The sequence below is a fragment of the Bubalus bubalis genome, chromosome 18 (genome assembly GCF_019923935.1).
Source record: "Bubalus bubalis isolate 160015118507 breed Murrah chromosome 18, NDDB_SH_1, whole genome shotgun sequence".
Lineage (NCBI taxonomy): Eukaryota > Metazoa > Chordata > Mammalia > Artiodactyla > Bovidae > Bubalus > Bubalus bubalis.
Genome location: NC_059174.1, coordinates 13,486,033 through 13,508,088, shown reverse-complemented (window position 1 = coordinate 13,508,088; position 22,056 = coordinate 13,486,033). Strand labels below are relative to the sequence as shown.

General features: G+C 49.8%; 1 protein-coding gene across 7 annotated transcripts in view; it reads right to left on the bottom strand.

Moving 5' to 3' along the window:
* ZC3H18 (zinc finger CCCH-type containing 18) overlaps positions 1-16,845 on the bottom strand; it is a 42,576-nt gene extending 25,731 nt beyond the window's left edge. For 2 of the 7 annotated variants that reach the window (XM_006043162.4, XM_006043163.4), the window contains exons 1-4: positions 16,656-16,843; positions 9,931-10,505; positions 3,838-3,922; positions 3,082-3,150 (exon numbers count right to left, since the gene is read on the bottom strand). In XM_006043162.4, the coding sequence (XP_006043224.1) occupies positions 3,082-3,150; positions 3,838-3,922; positions 9,931-10,491 (715 nt within the window). In that variant the 5' untranslated portion in view covers positions 10,492-10,505; positions 16,656-16,843. Of the gene's footprint in view, positions 1-3,081; positions 3,151-3,837; positions 3,923-9,930; positions 10,506-11,517; positions 11,588-16,655 lie in introns of all 7 variants that reach the window. The other 5 variants (XM_044931157.2, XM_044931156.2, XM_044931158.2 and 2 more) reach the window with 5 other exon arrangements.
* Positions 16,846-22,056: the final 5,211 nt, after the last annotated feature.

Genomic DNA, 22,056 nt, shown 5'->3' with positions numbered 1-22,056 from the left:
TCAACAAGGAGAGAGCTTAAGCCCCAGGCGACGTGGTGGGATGTGAAACAGTATAGCCACGTGCACAAGAGTAGGGCAGTTTCTAAAACTTTAAAGACCTAACTACCACACGACCAGGCCATCCCACTTCTGGGGGTATACTCAAAAGACTTTTGAGAGGAGGGTGTCAAAGAGACGTCAGCACACCCATGTTCCAGCAGCATTATCACAACAGGTCCAACAAGGAAGCAACCGAGGTGTCCACTGATGGGCGCCGGGTGAGCACAACGTGATCCACCCCCACCATGGACTGCTACTCCATCTTGAAGAGGAAGGCGATCCTGACACTGCTACAGCGCGGTGAACCTTGAGGACACTGTGCTGAGTGAAATGGGCCCGTCACAAAAGGACGAGACTGTACTTCTGTTAGGCACACGGGGTACTCAACTTCACGGGGACAAGGTGGGCAGAGGCCGAGGGCCGGGAGCTCGTGTCTAGCGCAGACAGTTGCAGGTTCCCATAATGAAAGGAGCTCTGGAGGCCCATGGTGGTGATGGCCTCAATGAAGGCCAATGAAATGGACACTTAAAAAACAGTTAAGATGGTAAATTTTATGTTGTGTTTTTTACCACAATTTTAACAAGAGGAAGAAGGTGGGGGTGGGGGTGGGGGCCGGAGCAGGAAGGAGCAGACACAGGAGGCCTGGTCTGCAGAACAGGCTGGGTGCTACTGACAGCCAAGTGATCAGAGAAGGACATTTGACAGAAAACGCTATTTATGCCTTTGTGGACACAACTTCATGTTTTGATGACTCAACCTAAGTAGGTAAGAGGTGAAAATATACCATAAACAAAGTACTGGTACTTTAAAATGTTTCAACTTGTATTCCTAAGTACACTGCTGTTGTCATTGGTTACAAATATCAATGTGTCCATTTGGGCAACTTCTGCTTCTGCTAAGTCGCTTCAGTCATATCCAACTCCGTGCGACCCCATAGACGGCAGCCCATCAGGCTCCTCCGTCCCTGGGATTCTCCAGGCAAGAACACTGGAGTGGGCTGCCATTTCCTTCTCCAATGCATGAAAGTGAAAAGTGAAAGTGAAGTCGCTCAGTCGTGTCTGACTCCCAGCGACCCCATGGACTGCAGCCCACCAGGCTCCTCCGTCCATGGGATTTTCCAGGCCAGAGTACTGGAGTGGGGTGCCATTGGGCAACTTAACAATCTGCAGATCCCAACCTGTAATAGAAATATACCTAACAAACATTGTTTAAGTATTTTCAAATTAAGATATAATTCGCATACTATAAAATACCTCTCTTTAAAGGGCACCATTCAGTGGGTTTTAGTATGTTCACAAAGTTGTGCAACCATTGCTACTACATAATTCTAGGACATTCCACCTCCCAAAATGAAACCCTGTACTCAGTGGCTGCCCCTCTCGCTCTGGCCTGGACAATAACCAGCCCATTTTCTGTCTCTATGGATCTGTCCACCCTGGACAGTTCCCATAAGCGGAATCATACAATATGGGCTGTTAGTGACCAGCAGTGTCCTCGGGTTCAACCATATTGCTTTTACTATTCCCTGGTATGGAAGGACCACATCCTGTTTATCCCTTCATGAGCTGATGGGCACTGGAGCTGTTTCTACTTTCTGCCTGTTGTGACTATGCTGCTATGAACATTTGTGTACAAGTCTCCGTGTGGCTCAGCACACACCAGGAGGGGAGCGGCTGGCTCAGACGCAGCCCTCTCCATCACACACTCTGAGCAGGCTGTGCCCAGGGTATAAGGTTCTGTTTCTCCACATCCTCACCAGACACAGCAAACTTTATTTTACAGTGACTCTTGCTATTGGAGAGAACCGAAAAGCATTCATCTCAACTTATAATCTTTTAAACTGCATACAAGCAAAAACGTTTACACCCACAATTTCTCCTAAGGACAGGCAAGAGATATGTCTCAAAACATCCAAAGAAGTATCTATCACATTATTCTATAGAATGTATAGAATATTTGGGGAAGGGTCACTATAAATTAAAAAGTATATTTCTGAAACAAGTTACTGAACGTGGCCAATTAAACTGCAAAAAACACTGCTTACCAGTAGCTTCTGACTTCTCTACCAAGAAAGGCCTGACACTTTGTGTGGGGGGTGTCACTCCCTGAAACCCCACCCGGGCACTCAGTGGGATCTGAGGCCCCTCCCCTGCTGTGCTGTGACCACCCCCGCCCGCAGACGTCCTTGGAGAGGGCACCCCCTCCAGCACACTGCGATGCTCCTCTGGGTACGACCACCAGCTTCGCTTTGTAGTGTGTGTGCTTCTGGAGCTAAATTCTGGTAAGTCCTTCAGCAGTGAGACACCAAGCACCTGACCAGAGCTTCTGTGCCCTCAAAGGTGGATGCTGCAGCCTCCTGCCCTGCTGCCGCGGGGCCTCTGGCGGGTCCTGGCCGTGGCCAGACTTCTAACCACAGGGTCTGTGCACAGTGCTAACTGGAAATAATCGCAGCACATGCGTGTGCGTGCGTGTGTGTTAGGCTCCATGGGCTCCACTGATTTACTCCGGAAATTCCAGAGACAGACTGAAGTCTTTATGGCAAGAAAGTCTTTGGCTTAAGTTTACGTTTTCTGAAATACTGACACTTCAAATACCACAGGCTTTGAGAAGCTGTAAGCATTTACTTTCTAAAAGGTGCTGCACATTCATCTGCATCCTTAGGGTGGCTATGCTCCCATCCAGGGAATGGCGCACGTGGCTGCACAGCGGGGCCACCCCACAGCAGCAACGAGCAGCACAGAAACAGCACAGCCAAGAGGACGCGCTGACCAGGGCCCCGAGCGCTCCCAGGCGCTTGCATCCTTGGTCACCTTGGTATGAGGGAAGGGCTCGTTAGAGGCCACCGCAGGACGGGGCTCCACCGCCGCCCCCCATCCCGCCCCGCCCCCCGTGCAGGCGCACACGGCCCCTGCGAGCCTGCCCTCGGAGCCTCCCCCTACCCCTGGCGTCATGGCAGGATTCTGGATCCAGAAGAAAGGAGTCTGGCCTCCGGAGCAGGGGGACTGTGCGGTACTAGAGAGATGAATATCATATATTTTGTACCTTTAACCTGGCCTCTGAATGGTATGGAATTTGATATTGGTGGAGGAGTGGACAATGGTGTCACAACATCTGGAAAAGAAGTACAGGAAGCTCTCGTGAACGTTAGGCTGCACAGGTAGGCTGGTCAGTGCGCGAGGCGTCTAGGGCACAGCAAGCCTGGGCAGAAGACCTTCCTCCTGTGCAAGGGGCCGCTCCATCACAGCCACGCCGGACGGTGCTGTGCTGGAGCAGCCCTGACACACGCATCCTGGGCTTGAGAGCCCCTTGTCACACCTTCTCTGTCACAGCCACTCAGCTCACTCCGTCCACTTTGCAGGAGCGAGGGGCCTTGCTGCCTTCAGAGGCCGACCCTTCTACAGGCTCCATTCCAGCCTCTGACACCTGGTAACAAGTGGGAACTCTCCTTACAGAGTTGGGAAATGTCACAGCTGGCGGCTGGGGCACGTGGCCTTAGAAAAAGGACCACTCAGACGAGGAGGGATGCTGTCTACAGTGGAGACACGGGTCTGTGCTGGGCGGATGGGCTGGAGCCCAGGGCGAAACAAGCAGGCTGGCTGCCCTCTGAGCAAGGCATGAGAGTGACCAGGAAAGGCCCACGGCTGAGAGCGAGGCTCTGCCACTGCCACCACCACAGACGGTCACCGCGGCCCTGAGAACAGCCCTGCCCAGGCTCAGGGCTAAACCACCACCTCTGTCCCGGGAATGGCCGAGGTCACACCAATGGGCCACACAGAGGCCCCTCACACAGACAATTACCTTTCATGAAGAATCGGCAGGTGGGACGAGGCCTCACCTTCCTGTCACTGGGGTCCTTCACCTCACCCTCCTCCAGGTCATCGTCCTGAAACAGAGACAGTGTCATCAAGACAAAGAAAGTGTCATCTTGACAAACAAGACAGACTCATCTGAATGAGGTGACGAGGCGGGAGGGACACCTACCAATGTGCACGGCACTCCCTAAACCAGAAAGGGTACAGCCACGCGACTCACGTGGCCACGTTCATACACACTTCCAAACCTGAGACTCTTCCTCATCGGGCGATGGGGATGATCAAAGCTCACCCAGACTGCCGCGTCACAGCGAACACCAAGAAACAACGTTCTGCGATGTATGTGACGTGTGACACAGGCCAGGCTGGCATCACAGTTCTCTTAATTAGCAATTCTGGGCAGGAAATGGCCACACTTCAGGTTTTTAATATTTTTTACACTTAAAATTTATAGGACAAAATATTGTGTCCTTTAAACTAGGCACTTTCTCTAATTTACAAGTCTAGGGCCGAGGAGGAGGTAATTTAGGCGACTCAGGTCAGCGAGCAGATCCACTTCAGCTTACACCTGGGTCTTCTCTTCCTGTTCTGGCCCAGAGTTCCTAACCTTGGTTTTATAATGCAGGAGGGTTTCAAGACCACAGTCAGGGTGGGTCTCTCCTCCAGGAATTTCAGAGAGCAACTTGGACCACTGCTCTGCACTCTCCCCAGCCCCCTACCTGTGCCCCTGATGGCCAGGGGCATCCCCAGCCCAGGATGGCCCCTAACCCAAACAGGGATCCAGCGCCTTGTTGATGTAGTTAAGATGCTAAGTCCAGGATAGAGCCCCTCCTGGTCCGCAGGCCCCAGCCCATTCCAGAGCGCCCTCGTGTGGTCAACACAAGGGAACCACAAGCAGGGCAGAGGCCTGGGAGACCCTCCTCTCATCTGGAGCACTGCCCTCGTCCAAACGACTGCCCGTCCCACTCAGCTTAGGGACTGCTTCTGGATGGGCACCCACACCCGTGACCCTCCGCACGCTCCCCACAGCTCTGTGACCGCGGTGAGTCCGGCCTGACCATGTTCTCGCCTCTCCACCCCCGCGGGTAACACACAGCCTGAGTCAGAGGCCCCACAGCCCCCAACCCCGGACACAGCCCCAGCTGCTGATCAGATGGCGCCATCCGCTTTTCTTTGCTGTTGCTCCAAGCGCAGCATCGGACTCACCGTAAACACTTTTCATTGAGTGAAGAAACACTGGAGACAAACCCTGGACTTAAGGTGACTTATTCCAAAGCTTAAATATTTGTGTAATTTCTGCCTTAAAAACACCAAGTTATTAAGAAGTATTTTGTAAAAAAAAAAAAAAAAAAAAAAAGAACAGATGCCTGAGAGCTCTCTTTCTTAAGAGAACCAGCAGAATGATTTCTTTTAGAGAAAGTAACAAGTTTTTTTAAAGGTCCTGAGAATTTATTCACCTAATAACTGAAAGTTTGTCCCCCCACCCCCGTCTCCCAGCCCTGTCCTCCTTCCTGCTTTCCTCAGGCATGGGGTCCTACACTACCACCTCATGTGCTGTCACGGGTCATACAGATGCTCACATCGGAGCTGAGAGCGGATTCTGTTTGTTCTCATCAGAAAAACAAAACTCTTTTGAGAGGTCAGAACTCATTCAACTTTTCTGTTTTGTTTGGAAATCAATGTACAGGAATTGAAATGATGAGCACAGAGCAACTGCTTTTAAAAAACCAAGATTCACAGCCAGTGCACTCGATCAGGTTAGAGATCTGTTTCTGCAGAGATGTTACTCTCAATATTCACAAGAGCAATCAGGAGCCAGCTGCCCAGCTCTGCCACTTCTCAGACGCCAGACAGACGAAAGCATCAATAAATCACCCAGCAGGAGAATATTCTCAATCATCAACTAACCATTCATTTAGCACAATGGCCTTTCGAGTGACGAACACAAGGAGTTCTGAGATCTTATAAAGGGTTTCAAGCAAATACAACTCAAAAAGGATGTCTCTAAAGCCAGCCCCCCAGTGCTCCCAGCACCAGGTCAGGGCTGTAACTGGCAGGAATTCCAGCGGGTAGCCCCTGATCCCGTGACCTAGAGCGGAACCAGCAGAGAGCAGGTGTCCCCAGAAGCAAACTGGTGGGTCTATAAACAGCTAAAAGGGCACCAACGACTAACTCAGGGAGCTTGCGCCAGGGCCCCGTACAGTTTACCAATCTGGGGAGAACCAGGCAACTCCTTGGGTTGAGTATGCATGGGCACAGGGCATGGGGTGGCATGGGTTCTCCTCCTGCTACCATGACCGTGGACTTGGCCCCCCAGCCCCAGCCCTGCCCTCCTCCCCACCCTTCCAGCACCCAGAGCTCCCACCCAGGCCTTAGGGGACACACGTGGTGGGTGATCAGCATCGTGACAAGAAAATCCCCTCAGAGGCAACACGTCAAATGTGAGCAAGGGGAGCACAGGTGACTTTTACCTTCTCCTTTGTGTGGGTTATTTTCCTTAAAACAAAACAAAACCACAAAGCCGGGGTATGACCTCAACAACAAAAAGAACTCATTTCCAACCCAGCACCTCCCCGGCCACAGCAGATAAGGAAGCATATGCAGGCACGTGCCCCAGGGCAGAGGCCCAGGGGCCGCCAGGCCAACCAGGGGCTCCTTGAACCCACAATTCTGCACCTGTATAGTGAGGTAGCAGTTCAGGTCTATAACCCTGCATGCACACCCTTTGGGGCCAGAGATGATGTTCTGGTTTCCAATTGGTGATGGGATGTGGAGCAGCGCCTGTGAGGGGACCCAGGACCTGTGCACGAAGCAATAAACACAAACCACAAACAGGTTCCAGCATGTTGGGTGCTGGCTGGAGCGCAGCCTTCCTACCCCAGAGCTTCTGGGCTGCTGGGCTAAGCAAGCACAGTGGTCCAGCCCCCACTAGCCAAGCAGAGGGAGGCGGCAGGCCTGACTGAATCCCTTGGGGCCAGGCCTCCGCGGCTGCTTCTCCGCCTCCCACCAGAGGGCAGTGCTGCGAATGCCCCAGATTCCTAAGCCCCTAAATCCTTTGGTAGAAGATACCATATGTCCAGACATGAAAGGAGCAGGCAGATGTGAACATGAGAAAAGACAAAGCCCATATGCAAAGAAAAGGCTTCCAAGGTGTGTTCATCCCTGGCTGGGCCAAGAGCCGTCACCTCTGCCTGAGGAGCTGTGTGGACAGCTCACTTGGGGTGCAGGCCCTGTCCCGCCATCTCTGAGCAGCCACCCTACCAGTGCGAGAGTCACTGACCAGAGCAGGAAGGGAACAGAATACTCCGCCCCTTCCCAAGTGGATGGCACGCTCCAGGTGCCAAAGTTTTGTTAACCAGATGACATGCGAGACATAAAAACAGAACCAAGTCACAAAGTGCAGGAGACGATGGAAGGGCCAAAGATAGAAGGCCTGGAGTCTGCAAAGGCTCCCTTGAGGGAGGAGGCTCCGTGCAGGACCACGCAAGGCACACACGGCCGCTCGCGCCATCCAGCTGTCTGAGCTGCCAGCACAGGTGAGACCGCTGACTAAGTCAAGTTCACCCATGCTTCAGCTGTCCCTTGGCGGGGACCCTCGGCCCCCTCCACAAATAAGCTATATGCTATAAATAGCTGGCCCACAATCCTGTTTGCAAAATCCCTTCCCACTGTAGCAGGGAAGTGGCACTTCCAGAAGGGCACTGGTATCTGAAGGTAGCTCACCAAAGCACGTACAAGTCACTCAAGGCCTGACTTACAAACCACGTGGTTCAAACAAAAGAATGTCAAAGGTTCACTGTACAAACTGATGTCACTACCAAGGAAACTACCAAGAAAGTGGAAAAGCTGGGGAGAGGGAGCCTACTCCCGCCAAACCAACTGACCTGTCCCAGTGACCCAAAGCCTACAAAGGAAAAAAGCAGGTCAGTGTACCCCAACAGAGAAAAGCACTTCTCAGTTAAAAGAAGGGTAAATCACTTGTGTTCTCGGAGGTAAGGGTGCTAAAGAGCAACAGGAACACACACAGTGATGACCCAGTCAGTTCAGACTGTGGAATCACAGCAAAGGCACCAAGCCTGACATGACAGTCAGGGGCAGAGCCTACAGAAAGGGCGTAACATCTAAGCAAGTGATCAAAGAATGGGGAGGAGCCTGGAATGCAGGCAGCTGGGCACGAGTGAACCAGAGGGGCTCCCATGAAGGCCCGAGTCTCCATTTGTAGCGCCCAGCCCTGTCCAGGCCTGCCTGTCTGGAGGGGCGACAGGCTCTGCTCGGCCTGGTCACACCCCTACGTGTCACAATGAACCCAGCACACTGCAGGGCCCGTGGGGGTGCCTGTGGACGGACACACCACCCTGTGGCTGAATGAAGCTGGGCCTGGGGCCGGCGGGGCTCTGGGGCCCTCTTTAGAGGCCAGGCAGGTACAAGCCAAACCAAACAACCATCTAGGGTCAAGTGGGCAAGAAAGTCAACCTGGATGTTTACTTCTCATGTTGTTTCTGAAGAAACCAGCTATCTCCAAACAACAGGTGTTTTCCTGGGCCAGCTCAGGTCAACGCCATGTCCTAGGCCACCACATCTAACTCAGTGCAGTGGGAGAGCCCCCAGGACCTGTGGGGAGATATCTGACCACATGTGAGCATGGAAAGGCTGAGAAGCCAATGAACTTCCCCTACGCACTATTCACAGCTGAAGCAAGAAGAGCTTGCACCTCGTCCTTTCTTAAAGGGGGAGGACTGCCCAGACCCGCCGGCTGCACGTCCCGTCACTAGGAGCCCCACGTCCTAGGGCCAGGATGCTGACTCAGCTTTGCTTTTTGTAAACTGAGAGACCAAACTCATGGGCAACCTCAATCAATGATTTCATCTTCTGCCCCAAATGTCGTCCAAACTGATTAACTGGAGTCTCATGGCATCTTTTTCTCCTCTGGCAACCCTCTGGTTGAGAATTTTCCAAACTGCAAGGGAAGCACAGCTGGCAGAACCTAAGAAGGCTCACAGACAACGTCCCGACAACAGCCTTGTAAGTATAACACTGACAAGCAGTGCCTACTGGCTTAGGAGACCACCTGCTACGCTTAGTTGTGAGAAGACAAAAGATCTAAAATTCTAAGCTTGTAACTACACACATGAGCTTGTAACGCCCCACAAAGTTCTGTTCTCATGAAGTTCGAGAAGCAGTACCAGGCACAACCATGGCCCCAAGACGCGGCATATGTACTAGCTGCCGGAGAAGCCAGCGTGTCAGGCAAATCCAGCTCCCATACTTAACCAACAACCCCCTCCCTCGGCAATCCAGAGCATTTCTGGGAGCTATTCCTCACGCCTCTCCCCTCAGTGCCTCTCCCATGAGCAGAACCTCCTTCCTGGGATAGTAAAACTCAGGTCCTGTCAATCTGCTCTGTCCCTCTCTCCCTTCCTTTAGTAAAAGCATTTCTCAGCAGGACTTCAGGTTCTTCCCTCCCCAGAATTCAACCTCTTAAAAGATGGTGATGGAAGTTCTTGCATCAGGATTATCTGTCATAAAAGCCCAACTGCCCACAACTAAGACGATTATTACCAGATACCTTCTCCTTAACCCGAAAGGCCAGATTAATATAAATAAAGTTACAAGAATGTGATGGTCAAAAGTCAAAGTGCTCTGACACACAATCCCATTTTCTGTAGTCCTGAGGAGACACTTCCAAGGAAGCTTGGTCTAGCGGAGACCCTCAGCAGAGAACAAAGAGAAAAATGGCCAAAATAATAGACAAAACTGGAAGGAAGTTTCCTCAGTCTCAAGAATGTAACAGGAATTGAAATCCACAATGGTTCTAGTTGAACACTAACTCAAATAGTACTTAAAGACATACACACACACACACAAAAGGCAGAAAATGCTTTACAAAAAATAATCCCAAGTTTTAACACGATCCAACCAACAGCACCAGACAGATGAGTGAGGGTCTGTGGAACTTCTGCCAGCTGCCGACTCCAGGCCAGGCTCGTCTCCATGCCTTCAGTGCCCCCTCACCACCAGGGCAACGGCCCCAGTGCCAGCCCCCTGACCCCTCCTCAGGGCGCCCACCACGCCTACTCACATCGATCTCCCCGTCGTCGATCTCCCCGTCGTCATCCTCTTTCCTCTTCTCCTTGGCAGCTTCTGGGGGCTCCTTGTCTTCCACGGTGCGGACCCCCACCTTCCCCTCCTCCCCAGGAGCCCCCTCTCCGCGCTCCTCGTCATCCTCGGGCCCAGCCTTCTCAGCATCGTCCTCCTGCGCGCCGGGGGCTGGCTCCTCGGGCACCTCCTCATCGTAATCTAGCTCATGCTCATCCAGGTCCCTGGTGACTGACGAGGCCTCGTCCCTCAGGTCGCTGGCACAGTCCCCCTCGGCTCGAGGGGGGCTGGCCGGGCCCCTGCTCAGCTCCTGAGCCTCAGAGTCCCGGTCGTCCTCGTCGGAGTGACTCTCCTCGTCCTCCTGGCTCAGTCCCGGGGCCACGCTCTCCTCATCCTCCAAGTCGGAAGCCCTCCCGCCCGCCGCGTCCAGATCCTGCTCAGACCCGCTTTCCCTCAGGATGTCATCGTCCGAGAGCCCCTGCTGCTCTTCTTCTTCGTCCTCCGGAGAGCGAGGGTCCCGGTCAGGGCTCTCGGCCACATCCATCAGTACCCACGGTTCTGCAAAAGAAAGAGAACACACTAAGAGCATCCAGCAGAAGGGCCAGTCAGTCTCGTGCGGGTCTCCTGGCCCCAGGAGGGCTCCTGATCTGCAGGAGGGCTAGGACCCATGGTTGCCCAGCTCCTCCACATCCCAGACTGCGCTCTGCAGACCAGCGGCACCAGGCACCACAGCCCAGGCCTCCATGGGGCCAGGCCGGGCTCGCTGAGCTGGGCGTCAGGAGCCCCACACTGGGAGCCACCGGGTGGCAAGAGCCCCAGCATGCCCCCATCCTCCCAGGACAACTCAAGCTTATCAGACAGTAAGCAGGAAGATGGGCACCACAAGCGATAGCTTTTTGGGCTCTTAAAGTAATTTCTTTTGAAATTCAGGAGGATGCGCATTAGGAACAAGGTGGCAACACGCCTGACCACTGTGTGGAGCCCCCAGAGTCTGGAACACAAACCCGACTGCCTCGGACAGTCCCCGGGATGCAGGCTGTCTCTGCTCCTGTATGCGTCTCTCCAGGCCTAGCCCTGACTGCCAAGTCACAATCACTGGGGTTGATCCTTAAACCACAGGTCCTTCTGGAGCCACCAAGGGACACCAGAAGGCCTCCATGCACCCTGATTCTCAAGAAGTACCTTTCCAGGATGGGCATGCTGCAGGAAACAACTCTGGCAGAAAACCATACGTGTTTCAGTAGTTTCAAATATAAAAACACTGATTGTCATCCTAAAAGATTTCTTTTCTATTTTTACTATCTAGATTTAATTATAAACTGACTACTTCCTGGTTTTCCCACCCTAATGTGCAAAGACATAAAATTGTCCCATTTGTTCTAAACGCAGGCTGCATAAGCTGGAGTGAGAGAGTGTGTGTGTGTGCGTGTCCGTGTGTGTGTGTGAAATCAACACCAAATAGCCAACCAACACCACACAGCCTCCAAGCGAACACTGACCATCCACCAGGCCGAGGGTCACCATCAAGCTGGTGTGAAAGAGCAGGAACAGTGAAAGGTTTAATATTCACCTGAGTCTTCAAGACTTTTAATTTAAAACAATGTATGCCACAGTCATGTTACATGGTACCTTGATGAAACCTGAAAACACACATACCCATATTTGTATAATTATTTATGCATTTATATACAACCAAAATTTTAAAATATATCTTTTAAATGTACACCTTCAAAAGAAGAACGTGCGTTTAAAGATGCACATATCAAGAACTGGTATCTGAACCCATAGTTAAAAAAATTTTTTTTGCTGATAACGGAAATTATTAAAATTCAGCAAACATAAGGACAAATCACTTAAAATTCATCGCTTTATAAATAGTCAGCAGTGAAAGGAATTTACAAACCAATCCATTCAAAGTCACTTAAAAGTAAACAGCTTGCAAAATGATTCCCTTTGCAGCCTTCTAACGACACTGTCCAGAGATAGGCCGATTGAAGGAATTATTAATATTAAAAAGTCAGTCCTAAAGTGCTGTATTTTGCTGCCTCCCTGCACAGGGGAGAGCCTGTCACCACATACATCCCTCTGGCAGACCAGGGCAACCGGCAAGGTGAGAAAGCTACCAAGACAGGGCCCACATCCTCGCCTCCTTCAGACACAGCATTGGGCATACGGCAACCAGTCGGAGGCCAGTGGCAAACCAGCAGCCTCCCGCCCCACCTTAGCTGATGGTATCAATGAAATGTATGAGATTTTCCTTGGTGTACAACGTCCTATGCCTACCCTGGCATAGCTTTTACTACACCGTGCGTAAGAAACCTCTCCATAGAGAGGCAGGGACTCACTCCCCAGTTGCTCAGGCTGGCCCCCGGGACCCTGAGGCAGGCAGTCACATACAACTGGTCACTAAGCCTCAAATTCCGATTGTCACATCGTACAGTCTAACGGTAACCTCGGGAACCAAGTTGAGTGAACTCCGGGAGTTGGTGATGGACAGGGAGGCCTGGCATGCTGCAATTCATGGGGTCGCAGAGTCAGACACGACTGAACGACCGAACTGAACTGAACCAAAATTAAATGTCCTCTTAAACTAGCTTAAAACCCACATAACTGCTACTTGAGCCTTGCCGCATACTATCCTGTTCACTCCTGGCACTAAGGCTGCTTGCGAGTAACATGATAACAGACCATTCCTGGGGCCCAGGTGCCAAAAGGTTCGATTGTCATGATTAGGTCCAACCAAATTGCTCTGTGCATTTTGGCAAACTTGGATTTAAATCCTAGGGTAAGAAATGGAAGAAAAAGAGCCCCTAGCTTCAAATATACAAACTCAAGCAAGTGGACCGTGTCTTTCCGGGACATGGGGATCAGTGTGGGCTTCTGAGTCAGAACCCGAATCCCTGCTCCACTGCCTCCCAGCCTTAGGGTCCTGGACGAATTACGTAAACTTGCCAGACTCTAGTTTCTTTATCTGAAATATGGGGAAACAGCATCCACTCTAGAAGTCACTGCAGCAGTGAGATGAGACAAAGCTGATGGCTTCCAACACCCGTGTCCAACACTCCCCATGAGACTGCCCAAGGGCCAGTCACCCAACACATATCACAGAACGGACTCAGCACGATCACGTCTTCACAACAACTCTGCGGCAAAATCAACAGCCACCCTACCTGCGGTGAGACTACTACTCTGCCAGGCACTGGACTTAGTCCCTCACGTCGACCTTTCAGACAAACAATGTTACCCCTCACAGAGAAAGAAACCGAGGTCACCTGGCCACTGAGTGCAGTCCAAGCTGCAGTCTCTACTCTGCTGCTCAGTCCTGGAGCCGGCCCGATGCAGAACAAGAGCTCCTGCTACCTGCCCTGGGACTGCCACACATCACCATTGTTCTACAGGAAAACGGGACCTGAGCGCCAAATGACTCTACAAATTCTGTTCCGGAATATAGCCCTCACATCGACCGGGGACTTCCACTGACCCAGGAGATTTGTCTGCTGTTCTCTTCTCCCTTCTCAAGTTTTGTGCTGATCCATCTAGCTTCCTGTCCGAGCCCTTCTAGAACCCAAAAGACAGCTATTTACAGAGATGGAAAAGTTACTATATGGTCCATACAGACTATTAGGTAAAAAATAGTGATGATCATACGGAAATCGAACCTGTGACACCACTTATTTTAAATGTGTCTCAAGTTTGAAACTTAGGCACTTAAATCTAAAGGTAAACTTAACAAAAAAAATCCCCCAAAGGTGCACACTTGTATACCAACACCACAGGAAACGCTGCCTCAAACTAAAATCCCAAGGCTGCTGGATGGTGTGTGGAAAGAAGTCCTCGCAGAGCCTGAATGAGCCCCCCAGTTTGTATTATGGAAATCACTTCACCCTCTTCCCCAAGCACAGAGCTATCTTCCCTCCTCTCAAGGGCTGTTTTTAGCAAAAGGCCCTTTGTGCACCTGCTTCAATCCAGGTGGACAAGGGCTGTCAGCCTTCCACTGGCGGAGGCGAGGGCGGGGGGGAGGGCACGGATGGCTTTAAGAATCTGAGGAAGGGGATGGCTCCTCTCCCTAGAAAAACCTAGACATAAGCAATTTATCTCCCATTTCTGGGAGTTCAAAACCTCCCTAGACTGAGAACTACTGCCCTGAGTATGTTGTGCAGTATTCTATCAGGTACCCACACTCACCACGCTATACTGCCATTATCCGTTTGCAAAGTCTGTTGGGAGACATCCCCCCATGAAGGGCGTGAGTGGAAGGACTCAGACTCTCCTGGGTCCTCTGAACTCAGCAAATGGCTACCACACAACTTACTGTCTGAACCTGGGGGCACTGCTGACAACTACCACAGGCACGAGTCACAGCCTTCCTAGGCACACCAGGACACAGTCACCCGCAGGCGGCCCTGACACTCTCCTGGGGAAAGGAGACCCACTTTTTCTCTCCCTGTGGAATCTCCTGGGATTTTACAATCTGAGGCTACATCCAGGCGAACAGCTTGCAGAGGAAAACATACCAAAGAACTGACTTGCTTATCAGAAGCACCCTGAGTGACACCTTGTTGGGCAGGAGGGAAGTCCTGCTGGGGGTCAGAATGCAGTTTGTGTTCCAGGCCAACTCTGGGAGAGTTAACTGGTTCTCTGGGCATCAGTGTCCTATTCCAAGATTAATTCAATTTGGCAATTATCTGAGTAAGTGCTATGTGTCAGGAGCCAGGAAAACATGTGGTCTACTGAGTGTACATAGTGAAACACAGGGTCCTCTGGGCACGTCTTCACAACTCCCGGGCTCACAACTCTTACTTAGCGTGTTCTTCTCACACAATCACCCTATCGTTGGGCATTCTTGGCAAAATTTATAACTTTTTAGGCCTTTGATCCACGAGATAGTGAAACTGCTTGGAAAAGAGAATAACAGTGTCCATCACTGTGTCTCCACAGCGTAGTACACTGGCAGACGGAGACTGATAGATGCTTGTCGAATAAATCACAAAGTCTCCTTGGGTTGTAAATTACCTGTTGCATGCCAGAAACAAACTTGAAATAAGTGTCTACTTTTTAGAAGACTCTTCTGGAACGGAGACACAGAGTGGTGCTGCCTCATTTTCCAGCGGTCATTCTGGAAGGCTGCACCCTGACTCCAAGGGCACTGCTAAAGTACAGAACATTTGGGAACTTTTCTTTCCCAGAGAACTTTAGAACATGCAGAACAATCCCCAGGCACTCTCAGTGGCGGCAAATCTTCCCTCTCTCAAGGTGGGTCAGCAGGAAGCCATTCAAAGCCTGGTCTGGTTAAGTGAGGTGAGTTCCCAAGCTAGGTAAGATGATTTTGCGTCAAACATGTGGTGTGACTGTTGAACAAGACTGATTTTTCTCCTATGGCTTGCATATTTACTACCAAAACAGGACTTCTAAAGAGATTCTGGCAAAAGAGTACCAATGAAATACAAGTCTAACTTTCCAGGACAACAATTTTTAATAGAGCTGTCCCTATCTGAATGCCCAAGTTCTGGTACATCTGGTTAAAATTCATGTTCATAACTTCATGAATTTACAACATCCAAAGGAAGGATGTCAAGACTGGTGATAGACATCATCCCCAAACAGACTAAGCTTGAATCAAATGACTTCTCAGGGAGGAAGCACTCACCTTGAGATGATCTGTGAAAAAGGAAAACACCTCCTTTGCTCTCTGGAATGGTTTCACAAAGCTATCTTACCCACCAAAAACTGGAGAGAAATTCTAGCCTCCAGGACACTTGTGACTGGTTTCCAGAGCTGGGTGGGTTCCACACTTGTCCTCAGACTGTAACACCATCAGGCAACGATGCCCCTGCCTGGGAAGCGGGAATTGGCCTGGGTCCAGCTTCACCCTGAGAATCCCAACCTCTGCTCTGGGACAGGACCACTCCACAGGCAACACGAAGGAGAAAGGATGAAAGCCACTGCTATGCCCCCAAACGCACTCTTCTTCCATTCTCCCCAAATGGATCTAAAGACTGACCTGCTCTCACAGATGTAGAGCTGAACAACTCATATAAGATGATCAACCACTCTATCCGGCAAACTCAGCTGTCATCAAGTATTCAGGAAAACTTAAGTTTTAGCAGGAGTAAAACTGGAAGTTTTTAAGTCAGGTTCTCCCAGCAATGACCCGGCATCTAATGGGTTTTTAACCAAAGGGGCACAGGGAAGTTTATTCCAAAGAGTGGCGTGCGTCTTGGGGCACAGTCAATAGATCCAACCTGTGCGCCTGGGAAGTCGAGGGAGCAAGTTCCAGGAGGATCCAGAGAGCTCAACGCTCCCGCACAGCCCATCCTCAGTCCGGAGGGCGAACTTGCGTGCCTCTTTCCGCACCCCCATCTTTGTGGGCGGAAAGCAGTGCCACGCGAATGTCCCGGAAGAGAAATGACAGCTTCGGGAGACCAACCCCACGACGGAGTGCGGAGGCAGCCGCCAGGCGCTCGAGCTTAGGGGGATTCAGGACCCCCGGCCAGCTCGCCCGGACCGAACCTGGATCGTGCCTAGCTCAGCGTCCTCTTCCCGGGGCCCGAGAGTCACGCTTCGGCCAGGGGCAGCCTGGAGTGCTCCCCGGAGGCAGAGGCGGCGAGGCTCCGGGCCTCGGCTCAGTACCGCCGCCACACTCCTTGCCCGGCCGCCTCGGCCTCCTTCTCCCGCCGGCCAGGCCTCCCAGCCACCACCACCACTTACCTCAGCTCGAGGGCAGAGAGGGGGCCACGGCTTCGCAGGGGTCGGGACGGCGCGGAGAAGGCGTCTCTCGGCCCTTCCGCTGCTCACAGGCTCCGGCTTCAGGCGCGACGAGGGCGGAACAAACGGGCTCCACTAGCCGCGGGGGCCGGCCATTGTGCGACGTCATCAGGCCGCGACGGTTATCTGCGGGCCGGCGGGCTTCCCTCGCTCGCCACGCCCCCCACCTGCTTCCTTCCGGCCTCCGCGCCCCCGCCCCCGCGCGGCCCCGCCCCCTCAGGGCGCGCCCGCCCGAACCAGTCACGGCGCAGGCGCGGCCGGGGCCCCGCCCCTGGGGCAGGTCTCAGAGCGCGCGCACCGCCCGTCGAGGTGCAAGGAACGGTGTCCACGGCGCGTAGTCACGTGAAGTGCTGGCGCAGGTTCCCCCCGAGCGGTCTGCTGTTCCCGCTGGACCCGACCAGGCATAGGTGGGTCCTGCGACGTCCCGGCTCAGAGCTTACCTTCTCCAGTCCTGCTGAAGAGCCCCCAGCATAAAGTTAATCCTTTTCGGGAAATGAGTTTAAATAGCAAAACTTAGACTTTTAAAATTGCTTACTAGGGACTACATATCTCCTTCTGTGTTAAATATCAGTTCAACACAAAATTAATCGTTTTCGAAAAACTGAGTTTAAATGTCAAAGTTTAAACATTTTAGAAACTTTCTGTGGTACTAAATAGCTCTTGCTTTATCAAATATAATCAGTACAACACAAAATTTAATCATTTTTTTGATACTGAGTTTGGAGAAGAAAATTGTAACCCCCTCCAGTATTCTTGCCTGGAGAATCCCATGGAAGGAGAAGCCTGATAGGCTACAGTCCACGAGGTCGCAAAGAGTCGGACACGACTGAGAGACCTCACTTCAGTTTAAATGTCAAAGCTTTAAAGTTTTAAACTAATCCCCATGCTGTTAAAAAGTACAACAGGTCGAAGATCTAATCACTTATCAAGCCTTAATACCTAATCTAACTGATGTTGCAGCCTGTCCCTAGAGTAGAAATTTAAACCCATCAGTCTGCAACCCAACAGTCTGATCAGCACTAGGGAGGTGCCCTGTGTAAGACCTGTCCCCTCCCTAAGGTAAGGCACCCTTGTTGGAGCAACCTATCCTCTTAGCTTCCTTTTTCCACCCTCTGTGCCCATAAAGACCCAGTTCCCCTCAGTCAGTCTCTCCCATCAGGAAGCTTCCATAAGCCTCTTATCCTTATCCCTCAGAGGGCAAACAGAATGAAAACCACAATCACAGAAAACTAATAAAACTGATCAAATGGACCACAGCCTTGTCTAACACAATGAAGCTATGAGCCATGCTGTGTAGGGCCACCCAAGATGGACAGGTCATGGTGGAGAGCTCTGACAAAATGTGGTCCACTGGAGAAGGCAATGGCAAGCAACTTCAGAGTTCTTGCCTTGAGAACCCCATGAACGGTATGAAAAGGCAAAAAGATACGACGCTGAAAGATGAACTTCCCAGGTCCGTAGGTGCCCAATATGCTACTGGAGATCAGTGGCGAAATAACTTCAGAGAGAATGAAGAGATGGAGCCAAAGCAAAAACAACACACATTTGTGGATGTGACTGGTGATGGAAGTAAAGTCTAATGCCATAAAGAACAACATTACATAGGAACCTAGAACGTTAGGTCCATGAATCAAGGTAAACTGGAAGTGGTCAAACAGCAGATGGCAAGAGTGAACATCAACCTTTTAGGAATCAGTGAACTAAAATGGACAGAAATGGGTAAATTTAATTCAGATGACCATTGTATCTACTAATGTGGGCAAGAATCCATTAGAAGAAATGGAGTAGCCCTAATAGTCAACAAGAGAGTCCAAAATGCAGTACTTGGGTGCGATCTCAAAAACAACAGAAAGAACTCTGTTCGTTTCCAAGGCAAACCATTCAGTATCACAGTAATCCAAGTCCGTGCCCCAACCAGTAATGCTGAGAAGCTGAAGCTGAACGGTTCTATGAAGACCTACAAGATCTTTTAGAACTAACACCCAAAAAAGGTGTCCTTTTCATTATAAGGGACTGGAATGCAAAGTAGGAAGTCAAGAGCTACTTGGAGTAACAGGCAAATTTGGCCTATGAGTACAAAACGAAGTGGGGCAAAGGCTAACAGAGTTTTGCCAGGAGAATGTACTGGTCATAGCAAACACCCTCTTCCAACAACACAAGAGGCAACTCTACACATGGACATCACCAGACGATCAATACCAAAATCAGATTGATTATATTCTTTGCAGCCAAAGATGGAGAAGCTCTATACAGTCAGCAAAAACAAGACTGAGAGCTGACTCTGGCTCAGATCATGAACTCCTTTTGGCCAAATTCAGACTTGAAGAAAGTAGTGAAAACCACTAGACCATTCATGTAAGACCTAAATCAAATCCCTTACAATTATACAGTGGAAGTGACAAATAGATTCGAGAGATTAGATCTGATAGTGTGCCTGAAGAACTATGGACAGAGCTTCATGACATTGTACAGGAAGCAGTGATCAAGACCATCCCCAAGAAAAAGAAATGAAGAAAGGCAAAATGGTTGTCTGCAGAGGCCTTATGAATAGCTGAGAAAAGAAGAGAAGTGAAAGGCAAAGGAGAAAAGGAACGATACACCCATTTGAATGCAGAGTTCCAAAGAATAGCAAGGAGAGATAAGAAAGCCTTCCTCGGCGATCAATGCAAAAAAAAATAGAGGAAAACAACAGAATGGGAAAGACTAGAGATCTCTTCAAGAAAATTAGAGATACCAAGGGAACATTTCTTGCAAAGATGGGCACAATAAAGGACAGAAATGGTGTGGACCTAACAGAAGAGATTAAGAAGAGGTGGGAAGAATACGCAAAAGAACTATACAAAAAAGATCTTCAGGACCCAGATAATTACAATGATGTGATCACTCACCTAGCGCCAGACAACCTGGAATGCAAAGTCAAGTGGGCTTTTGGAAGCATCGATACGAACAAAGCTAGTGGAGGTGATGGAATTCCAGCTGAGCTATTTAAAATCCTAAAAGATGATGCTGTTAAAGTGCTTCACTCAATATGCCAGTAAATTTGGAAAACTCAGCAGTAGCCACAGGACTGGAAAAGGTCAGTTTTCATTCTAATCCCAAAGAAAGGCAATGCCAAAGAATGCTCAAAGTGAGTGAAGTCACTCAGTCATGTCTGACTCTTTGCGACCCCATGGACTGTAGCCTACCAGGCTCTTCCATCCATGGAATTTTCCAGGGAAGAGTACTGGAGTGGGTTGCCATTTCCTTCTCCAGGGGAATCTTCCTGACCCAGGGATTGAACCCAGGTCCCCTGCATTGCAGGCAGATGCTTTACTGTCTGAGCCACCAGGGAAGTTCCTCTAAGAATGCTCAAACTACCGCACAATTGCACTTATCTCACACACTAGCGAAGTAATGCTCAAAATTTTCCAAGCCAGGCTTCAACAGTACACGAACCGTGAACTTCCAGATGTTCAAGCTGGATTTAGAAAAACCGGAGGAACCAGAGATCAAATTGCCAACACCCATTGGATCATAGAAAAAGCAAGAGAGTTCAGAAAAACATCTACTTCTGCTTTACTGACTATGCGAAAGCCTTTGATGGTGTGCATCACAACAAACTGGAAAATTCTTAAAAGAGATGGGAATACCAGACCACCTTACCCGCCTCCTGAGAAATCTGTATATGGGTCAAGAAGCAACAGTTAAAACTGGACATGGAACAACAGACTGGTTCCAAATTGGGAAAGGAGTATGTCAAGGCTGTATATTGTCACCCTGCTTATTTAACTTATATGCAGAATACATCATGCGAAATGCCAGGCTGGATGAAGCACAAGCTGGAATCAAGATTTCTGGGAGAAATATCAATAACCTCAGATATGCAGATGATACCACCCTTATGGCAGAAACAGTAGAAGAACTAAAGAGCCTCTTGATGAAAGTGAAAGAGGTTAAAACTCAACATTCAGTAAGCTAAGATACTGGCATCTAGTCCCATCACTTCATGGCAAACAGATGGGGAAACAATGAAAACAGTGAGAGTCTTTATTGTGGGGGGCTCCAAAATTACTGCAGATGGTGACTGCAGTCATGAAATTAAAAGATGCTTGCTCCTTGGAAGAAAAGCTGTGACCAATATAGACAGTATATTAAAAAGAAGAGACATTACTTTGCCAACAAAGGTCCATCTAGTCAAAGCTATGGTTTTTCCAGTAGTCATGTATGGATGTGAGAGTTGGACTATAAAGAAAGCTGAGCACCAAAGAATTGATGCTTTTGAACTGTGGTGTTGGAGAAGACTCTTGAGAGTCCCTTGGACCACAAGGAGATCCAACCAGTCCATCCTAAAGGAGATCAGTCCTAGGTGTTCATTGGTAGTCCTGATGTTGAAGCTGAAACTCCAATACTTTGGCCATCTAATATGAAGAGCTGACTCATTGGGAAAGACGCCGATGCTGGGAAAGATTGAAGGCAGGAGGAGGAGGGGATGATAGAGGATGAGATGGTTGGTTGGCATCACTGACTTAATGGGCATGAGTTTGAGCAAGTTCTGGGAGTTGGTGATGAACAGAGAAGCCTGGCATGCTATAGTCCATGGGGTCAAAAAGAGTCAGACACAACTGAGTGACTGAACTGAACTGAACTGTGCCCATAAAAATCTCCATTTTGTACAGCTTCTAGAAGCCTTTCTGCTTGCTAAATGGGATGCTGCCTGATTCATAAATTGTTGAATAAAGCTAATTAGATCTTCAAATTTACTCAGTTGGATTTTTTAAACACTGATTTCTTTTTAAAAAATTAACTCAAGAAACAAAAAAATAGTAATCAGCTCAACACAAAAGTTAATAATTTTTTAGATACTGCATTTAAATATCAGAGCTTAAAATTTTATACCATTTCCATGGGAATCAACAACTCCGCATCTTAGTAAATGCAATCAGCTTAAAATGATGTTGCCTTTCCTTGATCAGAGGGACATTATGAGGCATTTGGAGCATTTTTACCAACTGACTTCACAGTCCCCTGGGCGGAGCCCCACCAAGCTTTCTGCAGAGCTTCAGACTCTCCCTGTTAGAATAGGAACCTGCACTTAGAAGGACTCTGGGCTTAGTCAAATGCTCTGCTGTCCTCGCCTTAAAATACTGTATCATTTTTGAAGAAAATCAAATCATTTTCACTTTGCAATGGGCCCTGCATGAATAAATAAGGGTAGGAAGAAACTGAGGTCATCAACATAGAGCTACCATACAACCTATGATGTCAATCCCAAAGAAATGAAACACAAAAACCTATTCACGAATCTTCCAGCAGTGTTATTCACAACAGCTCCAGAGTGGAAACAGCCTAGGTGTTCATCAACTGA